Source organism: Protomyctophum bolini (assembly GCF_963924005.1).
Source record: "Protomyctophum bolini genome assembly, chromosome: 8".
Taxonomy (NCBI): domain Eukaryota; kingdom Metazoa; phylum Chordata; class Actinopteri; order Myctophiformes; family Myctophidae; genus Protomyctophum; species Protomyctophum bolini.
This window is the reverse complement of record NC_137869.1, coordinates 835058-858866: the sequence shown is the minus strand read 5'-3', so window position 1 is coordinate 858866 and position 23809 is coordinate 835058. Positions and strand designations below refer to the sequence as shown.

Genomic DNA, 23809 nt, shown 5'->3' with positions numbered 1-23809 from the left:
GTAGGAACACTTCATATCCACAGGTGAGAGTAGGAACACTTCATATCCATAGGTGAGAGTAGGAACACTTCATGACCATATATAGACTAGAACAGCTCTATAACATTGCAATCCATACTCATACTATGAGACCTAGCAGATCATGTCTGTCTGTGTGTCTGTCTGTGTGTCACACTTTTGTGCCCATATATGGAGCTGCTTTGGGGACTCCTTATATGGTTATGGCTGAGTCATGGTGACAACTTAAATATGTACGAGCTGCGTTCGCTTCCCGCGTTTGCGCGTCTTACTGGTAATATAAGTGATTTATTGACTGTTGTGTTTCAGTGTGAGTTCAGTTCACTATGAGACCGTCTGGTTGATGGCTCATATACCGTCATCATGTTGTGTCCAGTCAGACAGTCTGTAATGGAATGTGTTTATATCATGTTGTCCAGTCTGACTCTCTCCTCGGAGGCTAAGCACTACATGTTTATATTTCAGTCTAAGGTGCAGTCGGCCTGTAATGTATATTTTTTTATATATTCCAGTCTAAGGTGCAGTCAGTCTGTAATGTATATTTTATATATTTCAGTCTAAGGTGCAGTCAGCCTGTAATGTATATTTTATATATTTCAGTCTAAGGTGCAGTCAGCCTGTAATGTATATTTTATATATTGCCGTCTAAGGTTCAGTCAGTCAGTCTGTAATGTATATTTTATATATATTTCAGTCTAATGTGCAGTCGGCCTGTAATGTATATTTTATATATTGCAGTCTAAGGTTCAGTCAGTCAGCCTGTAATGTTTATTTTATATATTTCAGTCCAAGGTGCAGTCAGCCTGTAATGTATATTTTATATATTTCAGTCTAAGGTGAAGTCAGACTCTCTCTCCTCGGAGGCAAAGCGCTACATGGAAAGGCTGGTCAAACTGGGACGAAGGAACGGCCTGCACCTCCACAAGGACAAGCAAGACGTAAGATACCCTAATACCCCTAAACCCTATACCCTATAGCCTATCTATCTATCTATCTATCTATCTGTCTGTGTTCAGTCTAACGGTGTAATCTTCTCTGTCAGGAGATCAAGACCATCAAGAAGAAGCTGAGCAACCTGTGCATCGACTTCAACAAACACCTGAACGAAGACACCACCAGCCTGAGCTTCACTAGGGAACAGCTGGGTGAGTTAATACAGCTTCACTAGAGAACAGCTGGGTGAGTTAATACAGCTTCACTAGGGAACAGCTGGGTGAGTTAATACAGCTTCACTAGAGAACAGCTGGGTGAGTTAATACAGCTTCACTAGGGAACAGCTGGGTGAGTTAATACAGCTTCACTAGGGAACAGCTGGGTGAGTTAATACAGTCAGCTTCACTAGGGAACAGCTGGGTCAGTTAATACAGCTTCACTAGGGAACAGCTGGGTGAGTTAATACAGTCAGCTTCACTAGGGAACAGCTGGGTGAGTTAATACAGCTTCACTATGGAACAGCTGGGTGAGTTAATACAGTCAGCTTCACTAGGGAACAGCTGGGTGCGTTAATACAGCTTCACTAGGGAACAGCTGGGTGAGTTAATACAGCTTCACTAGGGAACAGCTGGGTGAGTTAATACAGCTTCACTAGGGAACAGCTGGGTGAGTTAATACAGCTTCACTAGGGAACAGCTGGGTGAGTTAATACAGTCAGCTTCACTAGGGAACAGCTGGGTGAGTTAATACAGCTTCACTAGGGAACAGCTGGGTGAGTTAATACAGCTTCACTAGGGAACAGCTGGGTGAGTTAATACAGCTTCACTAGGGAACAGCTGGGTGAGTTAATACAGCTTCACTAGAGAACAGCTGGGTGAGTTAATACAGCTTCACTAGGGAACAGCTGGGTGAGTTAATACAGCTTCACTAGGGAACAGCTGGGTGAGTTAATACAGCTTCACTAGGGAACAGCTTGGTGAGTTAATACAGCTTCACTAGGGAACAGCTGGGTGAGTTAACACATCGAATGCTATTGGCGTATCAATACGCTTTTTTAATCTCGATCATGGTATGCTAATCGCGTATCTATACGTCTTTATGGTTTTTTTATTGATTACTGTACTTCAACTTCATATGCGCCCGGACAACTCCCTTATTTTGTGATTATTTAGTTGTTAGGTCCATGCTTTCTCTAAAATTCTCTTTTTCAGAGAGAACTTTATAGAAGGCATGGGCCTGAAGAACTATTATTCACAAAATAAGGCCTATAGCGACATGTACATACTATATACCGTATGAAACAGAAGACTCTCTGCTTTCATAAGAAAAATACTAATACTGTAATAATAATAAAAATCACACCCCTGTGAAGTGAGCAGTGCAATGTTGTGAAGTGAGCAGTGCAACATTGCGCTGCTCACTTCACAGGGGTGTGATTTTTATTATTATTACAGTATTAGTATTTTTCTTATGAAAGCAGAGAGTCTTCTGTTTCATACGGTATATAGTATGTACCTGTCGCTATAGGCCTTTTTTGTGAATATTTTGTTGTTAGGTCCATGCTTTCTCTAAAATTCTCTTTTTCAGAGAGAACTTTGTAGAAGGCATGGGCCTGAAGAACTATTATCAAGCTCGTAGCGTTAACAAGCCCGTAGCGCGCCTACGAGCTTGTATATATCTGCTATAAATTTTAAATCGAAGAACGGCCGACATAGAAGCTTTTTCAGAAAACTGTCGGGATGTAGAAGACATTTCTAGAATCTGATCTCGGGTCAGAATGGGTTAATTTGTAAACGTGGCGAACCCTTTGTGTTCCCAGGAGGTCTTCCGGAGGACTTCCTGAGCTCTCTGGAGGCGGACGGAGACAGCCTGAAGATCACCCTGAAGTATCCTCACTACTTCCCCACCATGAAGAAATGCTACGTCCCTGAAACCCGCAGGACCCTGGAGCAGGCCTTCAACTCCCGCTGTAGAGAGGTGAGTCCCCTGGTGGAGCAGGCCCCCTGGTGGAGCAGGCCTTCAACTCCCGCTGTAGAGAGGTGAGTCCCCTGGTGGAGCAGGCCTTCAACTCCCGCTGTAGAGAGGTGAGTCCCCTGGTGGAGCAGGCCCCCTGGTGGAGCAGGCCTTCAACTCCCGCTGTAGAGAGGTGAGTCCCCTGGTGGAGCAGGCCCCCTGGTGGAGCAGGCCTTCAACTCCCGCTGTAGAGAGGTGAGAGAGAGAGAGATGATTTGGATTATTTGGCTAGGACACGGAACGTGTCATTTCTCGACCGTTTCGGACGCGGGGCAGCTCGCCGGAACCGGGCCGGCACCCTGGCCGCGTTCCGGGGACCCCCCGGGGACCCCCACGCGGAGTTGCACCACTTATTTCACACGGGTGTGATTGTTGAATACAGAAAGAGATCATATCGACATCGTCTCTTCGGTGCACCCCTATATCTCCTGGGTCCTCTGTGTCTCCTCTCCATCTTCGGTGCACCCCTATATCTCCTGGTTCCTCTGTCTCCTCTCCAGGAGAACTCCTGCATCCTGAAGGAGCTGGTCGAGCTCCGTCATCAGAAGAGCTCTCTGCTGGGTTTCACCACGCACGCTGACTTCGTCCTGGAGATGAACATGGCCAAGTCTGGGAAGAAGGTCTCCTTGTTCCTGGGTAAGTGAACACGGCCGAGTCATGTTCCTGCGTAAGTGAACACGGCCTGGAAACGCCCCCCAGCCAAATGGTGCGCTGTGACTGGCCAGTCGCTGTGATTGGCAGCCTACACCTAAACCTAACCCTAACCTTAACCTCAGTAAAACTAAACCTAACCCTAACCTTAACCTCAGTAAAACAACCTCAGTAAAACTAACGCAGTGGCTGGGGGGAGTTTCCAAGAACCCGAATCCGAGGAAGATACCACATTAACCATGGCCGAGTCATCAGTGCCCATACCCGAGGCGGCGTTGGCCAAAGGGTCTTTCAGCCTGATGGAGGGGAAAGGAACTGGTTGGAATAACGTGTTCCTTCCACGCGCTACGTCCAACCAGGGAACCCCCCCCCTGTCCCCTGTCGGGTGTAAAGGAGCGACTTGGACTCCTCATGCATGATGGAAGCATGAGTTCAAGTCCGTTGCTCTCCCCAGGTTGGCGGAGGGTGTGTTTAGAGCCCAGGATCACATTAGATAATTGACACAGGGGTGAAAAATGGGTTACAAAATCGTGGGATAAAAAATGATCTGTCTGGGAAGGTCTCCTTGTTACTCGGTACAGTGACTTGAAAATAATTTTCTATTTTTTGTCATCCCAGGATATTTGTAACCCAGTGTCAGTTGTAATGTAATCCTGGGCGCTAGTGCTGCGCCATTCGTTTTTTCCACGAAAATATGTATCGTCCTTAGTCTGTAGTTGCTGAACATTACTACATTAATTATATATAAATATGTATTGTCTTTAGTCTGTAGTTGCTGAACATTACTACATTAATTATATATAAATATGTATTGTCTTTAGTCTGTAGTTGCTGAACAACATTACTACATTAATTATATATAAATATGTATTGTCTTTAGTCTGTAGTTGCTGAACAACATTACTACATTAATTATATATAAATATGTATTGTCTTTAGTCTGTAGTTGCTGAACATTACTACATTAATTATATATAAATATGTATTGTCTTTAGTCTGTAGTTGCTGAACATTACTACATTAATTATATATAAATATGTATTGTCTTTAGTCTGTAGTTGCTGAACATTACTACATTAATTATATATAAATATGTATTGTCTTTAGTCTGTAGTTGCTGAACAACATTAATTATATATAAATATGTATTGTCTTTAGTCTGTAGTTGCTGAACAACATTACTACATTAATTATATATAAATATGTATTGTCTTTAGTCTGTAGTTGCTGAACAACATTAATTATATATAAATATGTATTGTCTTTAGTCTGTAGTTGCTGAACATTACTACATTAATTATATATAAATATGTATTGTCTTTAGTCTGTAGTTGCTGAACATTACTACATTAATTATATATAAATATGTATTGTCTTTAGTCTGTAGTTGCTGAACAACATTACTACATTAATTATATATAAATATGTATTGTCTTTAGTCTGTAGTTGCTGAACAACATTACTACATTAATTATATATAAATATGTATTGTCTTTAGTCTGTAGTTGCTGAACATTACTACATTAATTATATATAAATATGTATTGTCTTTAGTCTGTAGTTGCTGAACATTACTACATTAATTATATATAAATATGTATTGTCTTTAGTCTGTAGTTGCTGAACATTACTACATTAATTATATATAAATATGTATTGTCTTTAGTCTGTAGTTGCTGAACAACATTAATTATATATAAATATGTATTGTCTTTAGTCTGTAGTTGCTGAACAACATTACTACATTAATTATATATAAATATGTATTGTCTTTAGTCTGTAGTTGCTGAACAACATTAATTATATATAAATATGTATTGTCTTTAGTCTGTAGTTGCTGAACATCACTACATTAATTATATATAAATATGTATTGTCTTTAGTCTGTAGTTGCTGAACAACATTACTACATTAATTATATATAAATATGTATTGTCTTTAGTCTGTAGTTGCTGAACAACATTACTACATTAATTATATATAAATATGTATTGTCTTTAGTCTGTAGTTGCTGAACAACATTACTACATTAATTATATATAAATATGTATTGTCTTTAGTCTGTAGTTGCTGAACAACATTACTACATTAATTATATATAAATATGTATTGTCTTTAGTCTGTAGTTGCTGAACATTACTACATTAATTATATATAAATATGTATTGTCTTTAGTCTGTAGTTGCTGAACAACATTAATTATATATAAATATGTATTGTCTTTAGTCTGTAGTTGCTGAACATTACTACATTAATTATATATGAATATGTATTGTCTTTAGTCTGTAGTTTCTGAACATTACTACATTAATTATATATAAATATGTATTGTCTTTAGTCTGTAGTTGCTGAACATTACTACATTAATTATATATAAATATGTATGGTATTTAGTCTGTAGTTGCTGAACATTACTACATTAATTATATATAAACATGTATTGTCTCTAGTCTGTAGTTGCTGAACATTACTACATTAATTATATACCAGTAAGACGCGCAAACGCGGGAAGCGAACGCAGCTGAGACCCTGCAGATCATGTCTGTCTGTCTGTCTGTGTGTCTGTCCCGCTGTTACTGTATATGTGGACCTGGCCCCTTTTGTGCCCATATATGGAGCTGAGTGATTGCTGATGCAACACACTCCATATTTGTATATGTGGACCTGGCCCCTTTTGTGCCCATATATGGAGCTGAGTGATTGCTGATGCAACACACTCCATATTTGGACGTATAGCGGGACAGACGGACAGACACACAGACAGACATGATCTGCTAGGTCTCATAGTAAGTGCTCATTGCGTTCGCAATAAACATGTATTGTCTTTAGTCTGTAGTTGCTGAACATTACTCATTATCTCTCTCTCTCTCTCTCTCTCTCTCTCTCTCTCTCTCTCTCTCTCTCTCTCTCTCTCTCCCCCCCCTCAGAGGAGCTAGCTCGTAAGCTGAAGCCTCTGGGCGAGGAGGAGAGGAGCATTCTCCTCCAGCTGAAGGAGAAGGAGTGTCAGAAGAGAAGTCTGGCCTTCAATGGAGAGCTGCACGCCTGGGACACCAGATACTACATGACCCAGGTGAGCTAACACGCTAATAACATACCTGGGACACCAGATACTACATGACCCAGGTGAGCTAACACGCTAATGACACGCTAATAACATGCTACTGGGACACCAGATACTACATGACCCAGGTGAGCTAACACGCTAATAACATACCTGGGACATGAGATACTATATGACCCAGGTACCATAACACGCTAATAACATGCTACTGGCACACCAGATACTACATGACTATATTGAACTGCATTTGCACTGTTTTTGTCACTTCACTTGCACTTTTTTTCTCTTTTTTTGTCTTTTTCTTGCACTATAGATGTTTGTTTATGTCCTGTGTATGTAAGACTGAGAGTGCTCTGAGCTAAATAATTTTCATTGTATTTATACTCTGTATCTACAGTATACACATAAACCTGAACCTGAACCTGAGACACTGTTATTAAAGGGCTGTATTCTCTGTTCTGTCCACTAGGTGGAGGAGACTCAGTACGCCGTGGACCAGAACCAGTTGAAGGAGTATTTTCCCATGGAGGTGGTGACCAAGGGTCTCCTGGACATCTATCAGGTCTGTAGCGCCACCTAGTGGTCATCTATCAGGTCTGTAGCACCACCTAGTGGTCATCTGTCAGGTCTGTAGCTCTCTAGTGGTCATCTGTCAGGTCTGTAGCGCTCTCTAGTGGTCATCTGTCAGGTCTGTAGCGCTCTCTAGTGGTCATCTGTCAGGTCTGTAGGACTGACTACCTATAATAAGACACCAGGTTTGTGTTTCTAGCTCATCTGGTTCAGAAGTATTGGAGCCAAAACTATTTGCTGGGTGCTAATATTGTGGCGGCCCCTTTGCCCCCTGGGTAGAAACATAGGTCTTTGGTCAAAACAGTGATCTGTTATTAATACTAGTCCTTACCCGTTCTGAATATATGAACAGCAAACGATTTTCAGTACATGTGTGTAATCTATCTAATAATTATATATATGAACAGCAAACGATGTTCAGTGTGTGTAATCTATCTAATAATATATGAACAGCAAACGATGTTCAATTTAGCGACTGCTCGCCCGCTGTCTATTGCGAGCAAAATAGACGGCGTGCGAAACAACTCAAGTTACGCGGAAAAGTGTGCCCCAGTATTAATCTGTGCCCGTCCCAACATGCGTTCTAAGGATGTACTCGGAGGGACCGACGGACGGACGGTCTGACAGACAACGACCGGGCAGAATAGACAGTGGGCGAGCGATCGCTAAATTATTACATAGATATCATTTGATTTTAATATTGATAATCTCTAATTTGTCACGATACATGTATACATCTATTTTAAATTAATTAAATGTTTATATATTTTTTCAGGAGCTGCTGAATTAAATTTATTCTAAATGAATTAAATGTTTATCTACTATTCAGATAGATAGAATAAATGTATTTTAAATGAATTAAATGTTTATCTACTATTCAGATAGAATAAATGTATTCTAAATTAATTAAATGTTTCTCTACTATTCAGATAGACAGAATAAACGTATTCTAAATTAATTAAATGTTTCTCTACTATGCATATAGACGGAATAAACGTATTCTAAATTAATTAAATGTTTCTCTACTATGCATATAGATGGAATAAACGTATTCTAAATTAATTAAATGTTTCTCTACTATGCATATAGATAAAATAAACGTATTTTAAATTAATTAAATGTTCATCTACTATTCAGACAGAATAAATGTATTCTAAATTAATTAATTGTTTCTCTACTATGCATATAGACAGAATAAACTTATTCTAAATGAATTAAATGTGTCTCTACTATGCATATAGATAGAATAAACGTATTCTAAATTAATTAAATGTTTCTCTACTATGCATATAGATAGAATAAACGTATTCTAAATTAATTAAATGTTTCTCTACTATGCATATAGATGGAATAAACGTATTTTAAATTAATTAAATGTTTCTCTACTATGCATATAGATAGAATAAATTAATTAAATGTTTCTCTACTATTCATATAGACGGAATAAACGTATTCTAAATTAATTAAATGTTTCTCTATTCATATAGACAGAATAAACGTATTCTAAATTAATTAAATGTGTCTCTACTATGCATATAGATAGAATAAATTAATTAAATGTGTCTCTACTATGCATATAGATGGAATAAACGTATTCTAAATTAATTAAATGTTTCTCTACTATGCATATAGACGGAATAAACGTATTCTAAATTAATTAAATGTTTCTCTACTATGCATATAGATGGAATAAACGTATTCTAAATTAATTAAATGTTTCTCTACTATGCATATAGATGGAATAAACGTATTCTAAATTAATTAAATGTGTCTCTACTATGCATATAGATGGAATAAACGTATTCTAAATTAATTAAATGTTTCTCTACTATGCATATAGATGGAATAAACGTATTATAAATTAATTAAATGTGTCTCTACTATGCATATAGATAGAATAAACGTATTCTAAATTAATTAAATGTGTCTCTACTATGCATATAGATGGAATAAACGTATTCTAAATTAATTAAATGTGTCTCTACTATGCATATAGATGGAATAAACGTATTCTAAATTAATTAAATGTGTCTCTACTATGCATATAGATGGAATAAACGTATTCTAAATTAATTAAATGTTTCTCTACTATGCATATAGATGGAATAAACGTATTCTAAATTAATTAAATGTTTATCTACTATGCATATAGATAAAATAAACGTATTTTAAATTAATTAAATGTTCATCTACTATGCATATAGATGGAATAAACGTATTCTAAATTAATTAAATGTTTCTCTACTATTCATATAGATAGAATAAACGTATTCTAAATTAATTAAATGTTTCTCTACTATGCATATAGATAGAATAAACGTATTCTAAATTAATTAAATGTTTCTCTACTATGCATATAGATAGAATAAACGTATTCTAAATTAATTAAATGTTCATCTACTATGCATATAGATGGAATAAACGTATTCTAAATTAATTAAATGTTTCTCTACTATGCATATAGATAGAATAAACGTATTCTAAATTAATTAAATGTTTCTCTACTATGCATATAGATAGAATAAACGTATTCTAAATTAATTAAATGTTTCTCTACTATGCATATAGATGGAATAAACGTATTCTAAATTAATTAAATGTTCATCTACTATTCAGACAGAATAAATGTATTCTAAATTAATTAAATGTTTCTCTACTATGCATATAGATGGAATAAACGTATTTTAAATTAATTAAATGTTTCTCTACTATGCATATAGATAGAATAAATTAATTAAATGTTTCTCTACTATTCATATAGACGGAATAAACGTATTCTAAATTAATTAAATGTTTCTCTACTATTCATATAGACAGAATAAACGTATTCTAAATTAATTAAATGTGTCTCTACTATGCATATAGATAGAATAAATTAATTAAATGTGTCTCTACTATGCATATAGATGGAATAAACGTATTCTAAATTAATTAAATGTTTCTCTACTATGCATATAGACGGAATAAACGTATTCTAAATTAATTAAATGTTTCTCTACTATGCATATAGATGGAATAAACGTATTCTAAATTAATTAAATGTTTCTCTACTATGCATATAGATGGAATAAACGTATTCTAAATTAATTAAATGTGTCTCTACTATGCATATAGATGGAATAAACGTATTCTAAATTAATTAAATGTTTCTCTACTATGCATATAGATGGAATAAACGTATTATAAATTAATTAAATGTGTCTCTACTATGCATATAGATAGAATAAACGTATTCTAAATTAATTAAATGTGTCTCTACTATGCATATAGATAGAATAAACGTATTCTAAATTAATTAAATGTTTCTCTACTATGCATATAGATGGAATAAACGTATTCTAAATTAATTAAATGTGTCTACTATGCATATAGATGAAATAAACGTATTATAAATTAATTAAATGTGTCTCTACTATGCATATAGATGGAATAAACGTATTCTAAATTAATTAAATGTGTCTCTACTATGCATATAGATGGAATAAACGTATTATAAATTAATTAAATGTGTCTACTATGCATATAGATGGAATAAACGTATTCTAAATTAATTAAATGTGTCTCTACTATGCATATAGATAGAATAAACGTATTCTAAATTAATTAAATGTTTCTCTACTATGCATATAGATGGAATAAACGTATTCTAAATTAATTAAATGTGTCTCTACTATGCATATAGACAATAAACGTATTCTAAATTAATTAAATGTTTTTCTACTATGCATATAGACAGAATAAATTAATTAAATGTGTCTCTACTATGCATATAGACAGAATAAATTAATTAAATGTGTCTCTACTATGCATATAGACAGAATAAATTAATTAAATGTTTCTCTACTATGCATATAGACGGAATAAATTAATTAAATGTTTCTCTACTATGCATATAGATAGAATAAACGTATTCTAAATTAATTAAATGTTTCTCTACTATGCATATAGACAGAATAAATTAATTAAATGTTTCTCTACTATGCATATAGACAGAATAAACGTATTCTAAATTAATTAAACGTTTCTCTACTATTCAGTTAGACAGAATAAAGGTATTCTAAATTAATTAAATGTTTCTCTACTATTCAGATAGACAGAATAAACGTATTCTAAATTAATTAAATGTTTCTCTACTATGCATATAGACGGAATAAACGTATTCTAAATTAATTAAATGTTTCTCTACTATGCATATAGATGGAATAAACGTATTCTAAATTAATTAAATGTTTCTCTACTATGCATATAGATAAAATAAACGTATTTTAAATTAATTAAATGTTCATCTACTATTCAGACAGAATAAATGTATTCTAAATTAATTAAATGTTTCTCTACTATGCATATAGACAGAATAAACTTATTCTAAATGAATTAAATGTGTCTCTACTATGCATATAGATAGAATAAACGTATTCTAAATTAATTAAATGTTTCTCTACTATGCATATAGATAGAATAAACGTATTTTAAATTAATTAAATGTTTCTCTACTATGCATATAGATAGAATAAACGTATTCTAAATTAATTAAAAGTTTCTCTACTATGCATATAGATGGAATAAACGTATTCTAAATTAATTAAATGTGTCTCTACTATGCATATAGATGGAATAAACGTATTCTAAATTAATTAAATGTGTCTCTACTATGCATATAGATGGAATAAACGTATTCTAAATTAATTAAATGTTTCTCTACTATGCATATAGATGGAATAAACGTATTCTAAATTAATTAAATGTTTATCTACTATGCATATAGATAAAATAAACGTATTTTAAATTAATTAAATGTTCATCTACTATGCATATAGATGGAATAAACGTATTCTAAATTAATTAAATGTTTCTCTACTATGCATATAGATAGAATAAACGTATTCTAAATTAATTAAATGTTTCTCTACTATGCATATAGATAGAATAAACGTATTCTAAATTAATTAAATGTTTCTCTACTATGCATATAGATAGAATAAACGTATTCTAAATTAATTAAATGTTCATCTACTATGCATATAGATGGAATAAACGTATTCTAAATTAATTAAATGTTTCTCTACTATGCATATAGATGGAATAAACGTATTCTAAATTAATTAAATGTTCATCTACTATTCAGACAGAATAAATGTATTCTAAATTAATTAAATGTTTCTCTACTATGCATATAGATGGAATAAACGTATTTTAAATTAATTAAATGTTTCTCTACTATGCATATAGATAGAATAAATTAATTAAATGTTTCTCTACTATTCATATAGACGGAATAAACGTATTCTAAATTAATTAAATGTTTCTCTACTATTCATATAGACAGAATAAACGTATTCTAAATTAATTAAATGTGTCTCTACTATGAATATAGATAGAATAAATTAATTAAATGTGTCTCTACTATGCATATAGATGGAATAAACGTATTCTAAATTAATTAAATGTTTCTCTACTATGCATATAGACGGAATAAACGTATTCTAAATTAATTAAATGTTTCTCTACTATGCATATAGATGGAATAAACGTATTCTAAATTAATTAAATGTTTCTCTACTATGCATATAGATGGAATAAACGTATTCTAAATTAATTAAATGTGTCTCTACTATGCATATAGATGGAATAAACGTATTCTAAATTAATTAAATGTTTCTCTACTATGCATATAGATGGAATAAACGTATTATAAATTAATTAAATGTGTCTCTACTATGCATATAGATAGAATAAACGTATTCTAAATTAATTAAATGTGTCTCTACTATGCATATAGATAGAATAAACGTATTCTAAATTAATTAAATGTTTCTCTACTATGCATATAGATGGAATAAACGTATTCTAAATTAATTAAATGTGTCTCTACTATGCATATAGATGGAATAAACGTATTATAAATTAATTAAATGTGTCTCTACTATGCATATAGATGGAATAAACGTATTCTAAATTAATTAAATGTGTCTCTACTATGCATATAGATGGAATAAACGTATTCTAAATTAATTAAATGTGTCTCTACTATGCATATAGATGGAATAAACGTATTCTAAATTAATTAAATGTGTCTCTACTATGCATATAGATAGAATAAACGTATTCTAAATTAATTAAATGTTTCTCTACTATGCATATAGATGGAATAAACGTATTCTAAATTAATTAAATGTGTCTCTACTATGCATATAGATGGAATAAACGTATTCTAAATTAATTAAATGTGTCTCTACTATGCATATAGACAGAATAAACGTATTCTAAATTAATTAAATGTTTTTCTACTATGCATATAGACAGAATAAATTAATTAAATGTGTCTCTACTATGCATATAGACAGAATAAATTAATTAAATGTGTCTCTACTATGCATATAGACAGAATAAATTAATTAAATGTTTCTCTACTATTCATATAGACGGAATAAATTAATTAAATGTTTCTCTACTATGCATATAGATAGAATAAACGTATTCTAAATTAATTAAATGTTTCTCTACTATGCATATAGACAGAATAAACGTATTCTAAATTAATTAAATGTTTTTCTACTATGCATATAGACAGAATAAATTAATTAAATGTGTCTCTACTATGCATATAGACAGAATAAATTAATTAAATGTTTCTCTACTATGCATATAGACAGAATACATTAATTAAATGTGTCTCTACTATGCATATAGACAGAATAAATTAATTAAATGTTTCTCTACTATGCATATAGATAGAATAAACGTATTCTAAATTAATTAAATGTGTCTCTACTATGCATATAGACAGAATAAATTAATTAAATGTTTCTCTACTATGCATATAGACAGAATAAACGTATTCTAAATTAATTAAATGTGTCTCTACTATGCATATAGACAGAATAAATTAATTAAATGTTTCTCTACTATGCATATAGACAGAATAAATTAATTAAATGTTTCTCTACTATGCATATAGATGGAATAAATTAATTAAATGTGTCTCTACTATGCATATAGACAGAATAAATTAATTAAATGTGTCTCTACTATGCATATAGACAGAATAAATTAATTAAATGTGTCTCTACTATGCATATAGACAGAATAAATTAATTAAATGTGTCTCTACTATGCATATAGACAGAATAAATTAAGTAAATGTTTCTCTACTTTGCATATAGACAGAATAAACGTATTCTAAATGAATTAAATGTTTTTCTCCATATCTCTCCAGGAGCTGCTGGGTCTGTCCTTCAGCCTGGTGGATGGCGCCCCCGTGTGGCATCCTGACGTCACTCTCTACTCCGTCACCGACAGAGCCTCTGGAGTGTGTGTGGGCCAGTTCTACCTGGACCTGTTCCCCAGGTGTGTGTGTGTGTGTGTCTGCGTGCGTGCGTGCATGCGTGTCATACGACCATGCTGCGTGCTTGGTTCAGCAGCCAGGTCAGGCCGTCTGCTGTGTCATTATATTCAGGGATCAATCCCGAAGGGGAGAACACATATAATGAGTAGAAGTATCCTTGCCGAGCCATGAGGCCCATAGGGGGCAGGAGCCTATCTCCTGTTTCTGTAGCGTGAGGCAGCTTTATGTACAAGTACACCCCCTGGACATGACGCCAGTATGGGATACTTACCCCCCAATCCAACCCTTGATGCTGAGTGTCAAGCAGGGAGGCATTGGGTCCCATTTTTTACAGTCTTTGGTATGACCCGGCCGGGGATCGAACCCCGACCTCCCAGTCTCAGGGCGGACACTCTAACCACAAGGCCACTGAGCTGGTGAAGACATGATAATAGTGACATTATATTTATTATTGTTGTGTTCCAGGGAGGGTAAGTACAGTACGGCCACGTGGCCTGCTTCGGCCTGCAGCCAGGCTGCCTGCAGTGACATTATTATTATTATTATATGTGACTACATTTGACTGAGGGACTGCCATTGGATTTTTTTTAATTTTTGTTTTTTCATGTCATATGAAAGCAGGGAATCATAGCTTCAAATTGACATTTTGGTTGTTCAGTTTTTTCCCACCAGTTTTGGAGATATGGCTTATAGAGTAATGTCTTATAGAGTAATATCTTATAGAGTAATGTCTTGCAGAGAAACAACGAGTTGAGAAAACAGGCTTGAAAGGTTCACTTCTGTGGTCTCTTAACATTATTACACCTATAGCTACATGTTTAAGCATTTATTTCATATTTACATGTCTTCTGTGGTCTCTAACATTACACCTATAGCTACATGTTTAAGCATTTATTTCATATTTACATGTCTTCTGTGGTCCCTAACATTACACGTATCTACATGTTTAAGCATTTATTTCATATTTACATGTCTTCTGTGGTCTCTAACATTACACCTATAGCTACATGTTTAAGCATTTATTTCATATTTACATGTCTTCTGTGGACTCTAACATTACACCTATAGCTACATGTTTAAGCATTTATTTCATATTTACATGTCTTCTGTGGACTCTAACATTACACCTATAGCTACATGTTTAAACATTTATTTCATATTTACATGTCTTCTGTGGTCTCTAACATTACACCTATAGCTACATGTTTAAATATTTATTTCATATTTACATGTCTTCTGTGGTCTCTAACATTACACCTATATCTACATGTTTAACCATTTATTTCATATGTACACGTCGATTTCAGCTCTGACACTTATTTCAGACATGCTCTAGTATGTGAAGAGTCTGCCTGTGCAATTAACAAAAAAAAACTTTTTTCTCTTCTGGTGAAAAGCTGTAGTTTGCGCGATGGCGATTGTCACATATGTATTTATTCTATGTATTGTTGTGTTCCAGGGAGGGTAAGTACGGCCACGCGGCCTGCTTCGGCCTGCAGCCAGGCTGCCTGCAGTGTGACGGAGGCAGACAGATGAGCGTAGCGGCCATGGTGGCCAACTTCAGCAAGCCCACGGCCGACGCCCCGTCTCTGCTGCAGCACGACGAGGTGGAGACCTACTTCCACGAGTTTGGACACGTCATGCACCAGCTGTGTGCCCAGGTACGTAAATATATAAAATATATATGCCCAGGTACGTAAATATATAAGATATATGCACCAGCTGTGTGCCCAGGTACGTAAATATATACAATATATATGCCCAGGTACGTAAATATATAAAATATATATGCCCAGGTACGTAAATATATAAGATATATGCACCAGCTGTGTGCCCAGGTACGTAAATATATAAAATATATATGCCCAGGTACGTAAATATATAAGATATATGCACCAGCTGTGTGCCCAGGTACGTAAATATATAAGATATATGCCCCAGCTGTGTGCCCAGGTACGTAAATATATAAAATATATATGCCCAGGTACGTAAATATATAAGATATATGCACCAGCTGTGTGCCCAGGTACGTAAATATATAAAATATATATGCCCAGGTACGTAAATATATAAAATATATATGCCCAGGTACGTAAATATATAAAATATATTATATACACGTCATGCACCAGCTGTGTGCCCAGGTACGTAAATATATAAAATATATTATATACACGTCATGCACCAGCTGTGTGCCCAGGTACGTAAATATATAAAATATATGTGCCCAGGTACGTAAATATATAAGATATATGCACCAGCTGTGTGCCCAGGTACGTAAATATATGCACCAGCTGTGTGCCCAGGTACGTAAATATATAAAATATATATGCCCAGGTATGTAAATATATAAAATATATGCACCAGCTGTGTGCCCAGGTACGTAAATATATAAAATATATTATACACACGTCATGCACCATTTCAGTTCTGACACTTATTTCAGACATGCTCTAGTATTTGAAGAGTATGTGCTATTAACTCATTTTGAAGAAAAAAAATAGTTTTTCTCCTCTGGTGAAAAGCTGTAATTTGCGCGATGGCAGGCTCTCAGTCACATCTGGTCACATATATGGACACGTCATGCACCAGCTGTGTGCTCAGGTACATACATATATATCTACATATATATATAAAATAGTGAGTGTGGAACTATAGTGGCCCTCTGGAGTGAGTGTGGAACTATAGTGGCCCCTCTGGAGTGAGTGTGGAACTATAGTGGCCCTCTGGAGTGAGTGTGGAACTATAGTGGCCCTCTGGAGTGAGTGTGGAACTATAGTGGTCCTCTGGAGTGAGTGTGGAACTATAGTGGCCCTCTCCATCGTCAGACTTTCCCACTCCTGCTCTAGGTGGACTGTACCGTGTCCAGTGGTCTTTAGGGTTGTTTCTCTGTGTGTCCGGTCCCGCTAGGCGGACTACGCCATGTTCAGTGGGACTCACGTGGAGCGGGACTTCGTGGAAGCTCCGTCTCAGATGCTGGAGAACTGGGTGTGGGAGAAAGAACCTCTACAGAGGATGTCCAAACACTACAAGACCGGAGCGCCCATCCCTGACCACCTGCTGGACAAGCTCATCAAGTCCCGCCTGGCCAACACCGGTACTACATCATTACACACACACACACACACACACACACCGCCTACTGGCCAACAACGGTACTACATCATTACACACACCACCTACTGGCCAACACTGGTATTGCACTGTTACACACTGACTCCGTCAGAAGCAGTTAATGTGTTTAAGAATCTGTATTACATATCTCTGCTCTCGGGAAGAAACCTTGATACTTTCAATATGTTCATAAAAACACACAGATGTAAAGGGGGTTCTGTAGCATGAATTCATGAAAGAAAATCAAAAACCTTGAAAATGGACTTAAGAGGTTTCCTCCCGAGCAGCGACGATACGTTTAAAATACATTACATTTCCTAATGAAGCCTATCTCTCTCTGTGTGCCTCAGGGATGTTCAACCTGCATCAGGTTCCTTTTTTTTTTAAATATATTTTTTATCCCACGATTTTGTAACCCATTTTTCACCCCTGTGTCAATCATCTAATGTGATCCTGGGCTCTACACACCCTCCGCCAACCTAGTCCCCATATATGGGGGACAAGGGGAGACCAACCTAGTCCCCATATATGGGGGACAAGGGGAGACCAACCTAGTCCCCATATATGGGGAACAAGGGGAGAGCAACGGACTTGAACTCATGCTTCCTTCATGCCTGAGTGTCCAAGTTGCTCCTTTACACCTGACAGGGGGGAGTTTCCCTGGTTGGACGTAGCGCGTGGAAGGAACACGTTATTCCAACACGGGGAGAACATGCAAACTCCACACAGAAAAGCCCTTTCGCCAACCCCGCCTTCGGGTATGGGCACTGATGACGCGGATGCATCAGGTTCATATCGTTTAATAAGCCTCTGTGTCTCTCTGTGTCTCTGTGTGTCTCTGTGTCTCTCTCTGTGTCTCTCTGTGTCTCTGTGTCTCTGTGTGTGTCTCTGTGTGTCTCTCTGTGTCTCTGTGTGTCTCTGTGTCTCTCTGTGTGTCTCTGTGGTTCTCAGGGATGTTCAACCTGCGTCAGATCGTTCTAGCCAAGGTGGATCAGGCTCTTCACACCCAGACAGGTTTAGACGCGGCCGATGAGTACGCTCGCCTCAGCAAGGAGATCCTGGGGGTCGCTGCGACTACTGGTACGCACGCACATACGCACGCACGCACACACGCACGCACACTGATGACAGTCAAAAATCTGATCTACGTCGACACATTGTGAGCTTGTAGATTGGCAATTTTAACTATTATAATTATAAATGTTTTTTCTTTTTTTTTTTTTAAATAGCAAAACATGGCAATTGGCAAATAATTCCTTTCTTCATACTTTTGGATAGTATGCACCATTTCTCTTGTTAACTACCTGCAGGTTAGGCAGAATGACTCACAGACTCTGTGGAAGTGTGCCTGTCTGCACGACGCAGCAGCTGCAATTAATCTAGCAACGACCAATTTACCTTCCCGTTTCTTTGCCCTAGTATCACCGGGCTTCAGTTTTTCCCCGCGTTCACACTGGTTTGGTTTCTCCATTTCACTGTAACGTCTGTTATCTGTAGGGACCAACATGTCTTCACTGTAACGTATGTTCTCTGTAGGGACCAACATGTCTTCACTGTAACGTCTGTTCTCTGTAGGGACCAACATGTATGTTCTCTGTATGTTCTCCGTAGGGACCAACATGTCTTCACTGTAACGTCTGTTCTCTGTAGGGACCAACATGTCTTCACTGTAACGTCTGTTCTCTGTAGGTACCAACATGTCTTCACTGTAACGTCTGTTCTCTGTAGGGACCAACATGTCTTCACTGTAACGTCTGTTCTCCGTAGGGACCAACATGTCTTCACTGTAACGTATGTTCTCCGTAGGGACCAACATGTCTTCACTGTAACGTATGTTCTCTGTAGGTACCAACATGTCTTCACTGTAACGTATGTTCTCTGTAGGTACCAACATGTCTTCACTGTAACGTATGTTCTCTGTAGGTACCAACATGTCTTCACTGTAACGTATGTTCTCTGTAGGGACCAACATGTATGTTCTCTGTATGTTCTCCGTAGGGACCAACATGTCTTCACTGTAACGTATGTTCTCCGTAGGGACCAACATGTATGTTCTCTGTATGTTCTCCGTAGGGACCAACATGTCTTCACTGTAACGTCTGTTCTCTGTAGGGACCAACATGTCTTCACTGTAACGTCTGTTCTCTGTAGGGACCAACATGTCTTCACTGTAACGTCTGTTCTCTGTAGGTACCAACATGTCTTCACTGTAACGTCTGTTCTCTGTAGGGACCAACATGTCTTCACTGTAACGTCTGTTCTCCGTAGGGACCAACATGTCTTCACTGTAACGTATGTTCTCCGTAGGGACCAACATGTCTTCACTGTAACGTATGTTCTCTGTAGGTACCAACATGTCTTCACTGTAACGTATGTTCTCTGTAGGTACCAACATGTCTTCACTGTAACGTATGTTCTCCGTAGGGACCAACATGTCTTCACTGTAACGTCTGTTCTCCGTAGATAGACCAACATGTCTTCACTGTAACGTCTGTTCTCTGTAGGGACCAACATGTCTTCACTGTAACGTCTGTTCTCTGTAGGGACCAACATGTCTTCACTGTAACGTCTGTTCTCTGTAGGGACCAACATGTCTTCACTGTAACGTCTGTTCTCTGTAGGGACCAACATGTCTTCACTGTAACGTCTGTTCTCTGTAGGGACCAACATGTCTTCACTGTAACGTCTGTTATCTGTAGGGACCAACATGTCTTCACTGTAACGTCTGTTATCTGTAGGGACCAACATGTCTTCACTGTAACGTCTGTTCTCTGTAGGGACCAACATGTCTTCACTGTAACGTCTGTTATCTGTAGGGACCAACATGTCTTCACTGTAACGTCTGTTCTCCGTAGGGACCAACATGTCTTCACTGTAACGTCTGTTCTCCGTAGGTACCAACATGTCTTCACTGTAACGTCTGTTCTCTGTAGGGACCAACATGTCTTCACTGTAACGTCTGTTCTCTGTAGGGACCAACATGTCTTCACTGTAACGTCTGTTCTCTGTAGGGACCAACATGTCTTCACTGTAACGTCTGTTCTCTGTAGGGACCAACATGTCTTCACTGTAACGTCTGTTCTCTGTAGGGACCAACATGTCTTCACTGTAACGTCTGTTCTCTGTAGGGACCAACATGTCTTCACTGTAACGTCTGTTCTCTGTAGGGACCAACATGTCTTCACTGTAACGTCTTTTCTCTGTAGGGACCAACATGTCTTCACTGTAACGTCTGTTCTCTGTAGGGACCAACATGTCTTCACTGTAACGTCTGTTCTCTGTAGGGACCAACATGTCTTCACTGTAACGTCTGTTCTCTGTAGGGACCAACATGTCTTCACTGTAACGTCTGTTCTCTGTAGGGACCAACATGTCTTCACTGTAACGTCTGTTCTCCGTAGGGACCAACATGTCTTCACTGTAACGTCTGTTCTCTGTAGGGACCAACATGTCTTCACTGTAACGTCTGTTCTCTGTAGGGACCAACATGTCTTCACTGTAACGTCTGTTCTCCGTAGGGACCAACATGTCTTCACTGTAACGTCTGTTCTCCGTAGGGACCAACATGTCTTCACTGTAACGTCTGTTCTCTGTAGGGACCAACATGTCTTCACTGTAACGTCTGTTCTCTGTAGGGACCAACATGTCTTCACTGTAACGTCTGTTCTCCGTAGGGACCAACATGTCTTCACTGTAACGTCTGTTCTCTGTAGGGACCAACATGTCTTCACTGTAACGTCTGTTCTCTGTAGGGACCAACATGTCTTCACTGTAACGTCTGTTCTCTGTAGGGACCAACATGTCTTCACTGTAACGTCTGTTCTCTGTAGGGACCAACATGTCTTCACTGTAACGTCTGTTCTCTGTAGGGACCAACATGTCTTCACTGTAACGTCTGTTCTCCGTAGGGACCAACATGTCTTCACTGTAACGTCTGTTCTCTGTAGGGACCAACATGTCTTCACTGTAACGTCTGTTCTCCGTAGGGACCAACATGTCTTCACTGTAACGTCTGTTCTCTGTAGGGACCAACATGTCTTCACTGTAACGTCTGTTCTCCGTAGGGACCAACATGTCTTCACTGTAACGTCTGTTCTCTGTAGGGACCAACATGTCTTCACTGTAACGTCTGTTCTCCGTAGGGACCAACATGTCTTCACTGTAACGTCTGTTCTCTGTAGGGACCAACATGTCTTCACTGTAACGTCTGTTCTCCGTAGGGACCAACATGTCTTCACTGTAACGTCTGTTATCTGTAGGGACCAACATGTCTTCACTGTAACGTCTGTTCTCCGTAGGGACCAACATGTCTTCACTGTAACGTATGTTCTCTGTAGGGACCAACATGTCTTCACTGTAACGTCTGTTCTCTGTAGGGACCAACATGTCTTCACTGTAACGTCTGTTCTCTGTAGGGACCAACATGTCTTCACTGTAACGTCTGTTCTCCGTAGGGACCAACATGCCGGCGACCTTCGGCCACCTGGCAGGAGGTTACGATGCTCAGTACTACGGCTACCTGTGGAGCGAGGTGTTCTCCATGGACATGTTCTACGCTCGCTTCAAACAGGAAGGCATCATGAACCCCAAGGTGCACACACACACACACACACACACACACATGCTCATGGGTCAGTAGGACATTCGTTGAGACTCCACCAGTTATCAAATGATTCCCAAGGCTATCGCTACATTACAGAAACTACACCACATCACTTCCGGTCCGGCGCGGACCGGAAGTGACCTGTTGTTTCCTAGGATTATGTCGTAGATTTAGCGCCACCCTCTGGCCTGTGGAAGGCCAGGGGCTGTGTTAACACCCTGAGCGGCAAGGAACGGAGTTCTCCGTTCAATCGACTATAGTAACGCTCGCAAAAGGACGGAGATGTATTGATATGAAAACGGATCGCATCGCTCCGCAGGCTGTGGAGCGATGTTACTCAATGTTGTTTTCCGGTTGGACGTCATCGAAAATGTTCCCCTCCATTTTAGCCGACGAGACCCGAACATTTTAAAACGTGAATAACTTTTGATCTAAATCATTCCGTCCAATTCTAAGAAAGGAGTCGGACGGCCCACCGCGGTCCCGTCGCTAGTCGCGTTAGAACTAATCATACCTCCCGTTGTTGTCGATCGCCTCTAGAGTGTTTTGGCTACATTTAGCTACTTCAGCCACATCCGGGATAACATCCGGTCCGTCGCTAAAGGTGCTCCAGCTGCTATAAATCGTCGGGCGCTCTGATTGAATGTGTTAAATAACCCCGGGTTATTAAATAACCCCGGGCGTTCAGGGTGTTAACTGCATGATGTAATGATCTTATTTGCATAGCGACCATTTTTTTGTTTCTCTCCCCACGCCACGCCCCCTTGACCTCTTGACCCCTGACCTCCAGGTGGGCCTGGCCTACAGGAAGTGCATCCTGTCCCCCGGCGGCTCATTGGACGCCTACGAGATGCTGAAGAACTTCCTGGGTCGCGACCCCAAACAGGAAGCCTTCCTCCTGAGCAAAGGACTAACGGTGGAGCTGGACGCCGCCGCCCCCTGTCCCTGCTGACCAATCACACGGCAGCAGGGTTCCAGGGTGTGACATCACGCTCCCAGCGACCCACCACCCCTTTAAACCACGCCCACAAAATGGCAGCCGTCCGCCAGCCAGACTGACGGACGGACGGACGGACGAGAGGAATTTTCTAGAAAAAAAATAATAACGGTTAACCTGATTATTATTAATTAATTAATTAATTATGCATCTGGAATGAATAACTGCATTAAAAAAAGATTTTCCAAGTTTTAAACTTGAAAATGGTGTGTGGTGATTTTTTATTTTGTGTTTGCAGCCGTAAGGCCCGTACACACACATCATACACACACATCAGACACATGTTCTGTGTTCCGTCTCTGTTTTAACAAATTAACTGCTCGTGACGGAACGTTACGTCAGATAAGCTTTATTATTGATATCAAACCGGATCGCTGATAATAATAATAATAATGATTTATTTGTTTTTGCTTGGCCTTTATTTCCTTCAGTGATCCTAGATGTGTTCGCCCATCCGCGCTGCCGTTGACTTCCTGTATACAGCCGGACTGAAAAGCTGAATGA

At 37.7% G+C, this 23809-nt stretch overlaps 1 protein-coding gene across 1 annotated transcript in view; it reads left to right on the top strand.

The window, feature by feature from the left end:
• Nucleotides 1–23509, top strand: part of thop1 (thimet oligopeptidase 1) — a 31476-nt gene extending 7967 nt beyond the window's left edge. The window contains exons 4-15 of the mRNA XM_080771123.1: nt 849–956; nt 1061–1163; nt 2771–2928; nt 3465–3600; nt 6543–6685; nt 7146–7238; nt 14463–14593; nt 16051–16252; nt 17502–17688; nt 18657–18785; nt 22160–22296; nt 23099–23509. Of these exons, the coding sequence (XP_080627249.1) occupies nt 849–956; nt 1061–1163; nt 2771–2928; nt 3465–3600; nt 6543–6685; nt 7146–7238; nt 14463–14593; nt 16051–16252; nt 17502–17688; nt 18657–18785; nt 22160–22296; nt 23099–23260 (1689 nt within the window). The 3' untranslated portion in view covers nt 23261–23509. The remainder of the gene's footprint in view (nt 1–848; nt 957–1060; nt 1164–2770; nt 2929–3464; nt 3601–6542; nt 6686–7145; nt 7239–14462; nt 14594–16050; nt 16253–17501; nt 17689–18656; nt 18786–22159; nt 22297–23098) is intronic.
• Nucleotides 23510–23809: the final 300 nt, after the last annotated feature.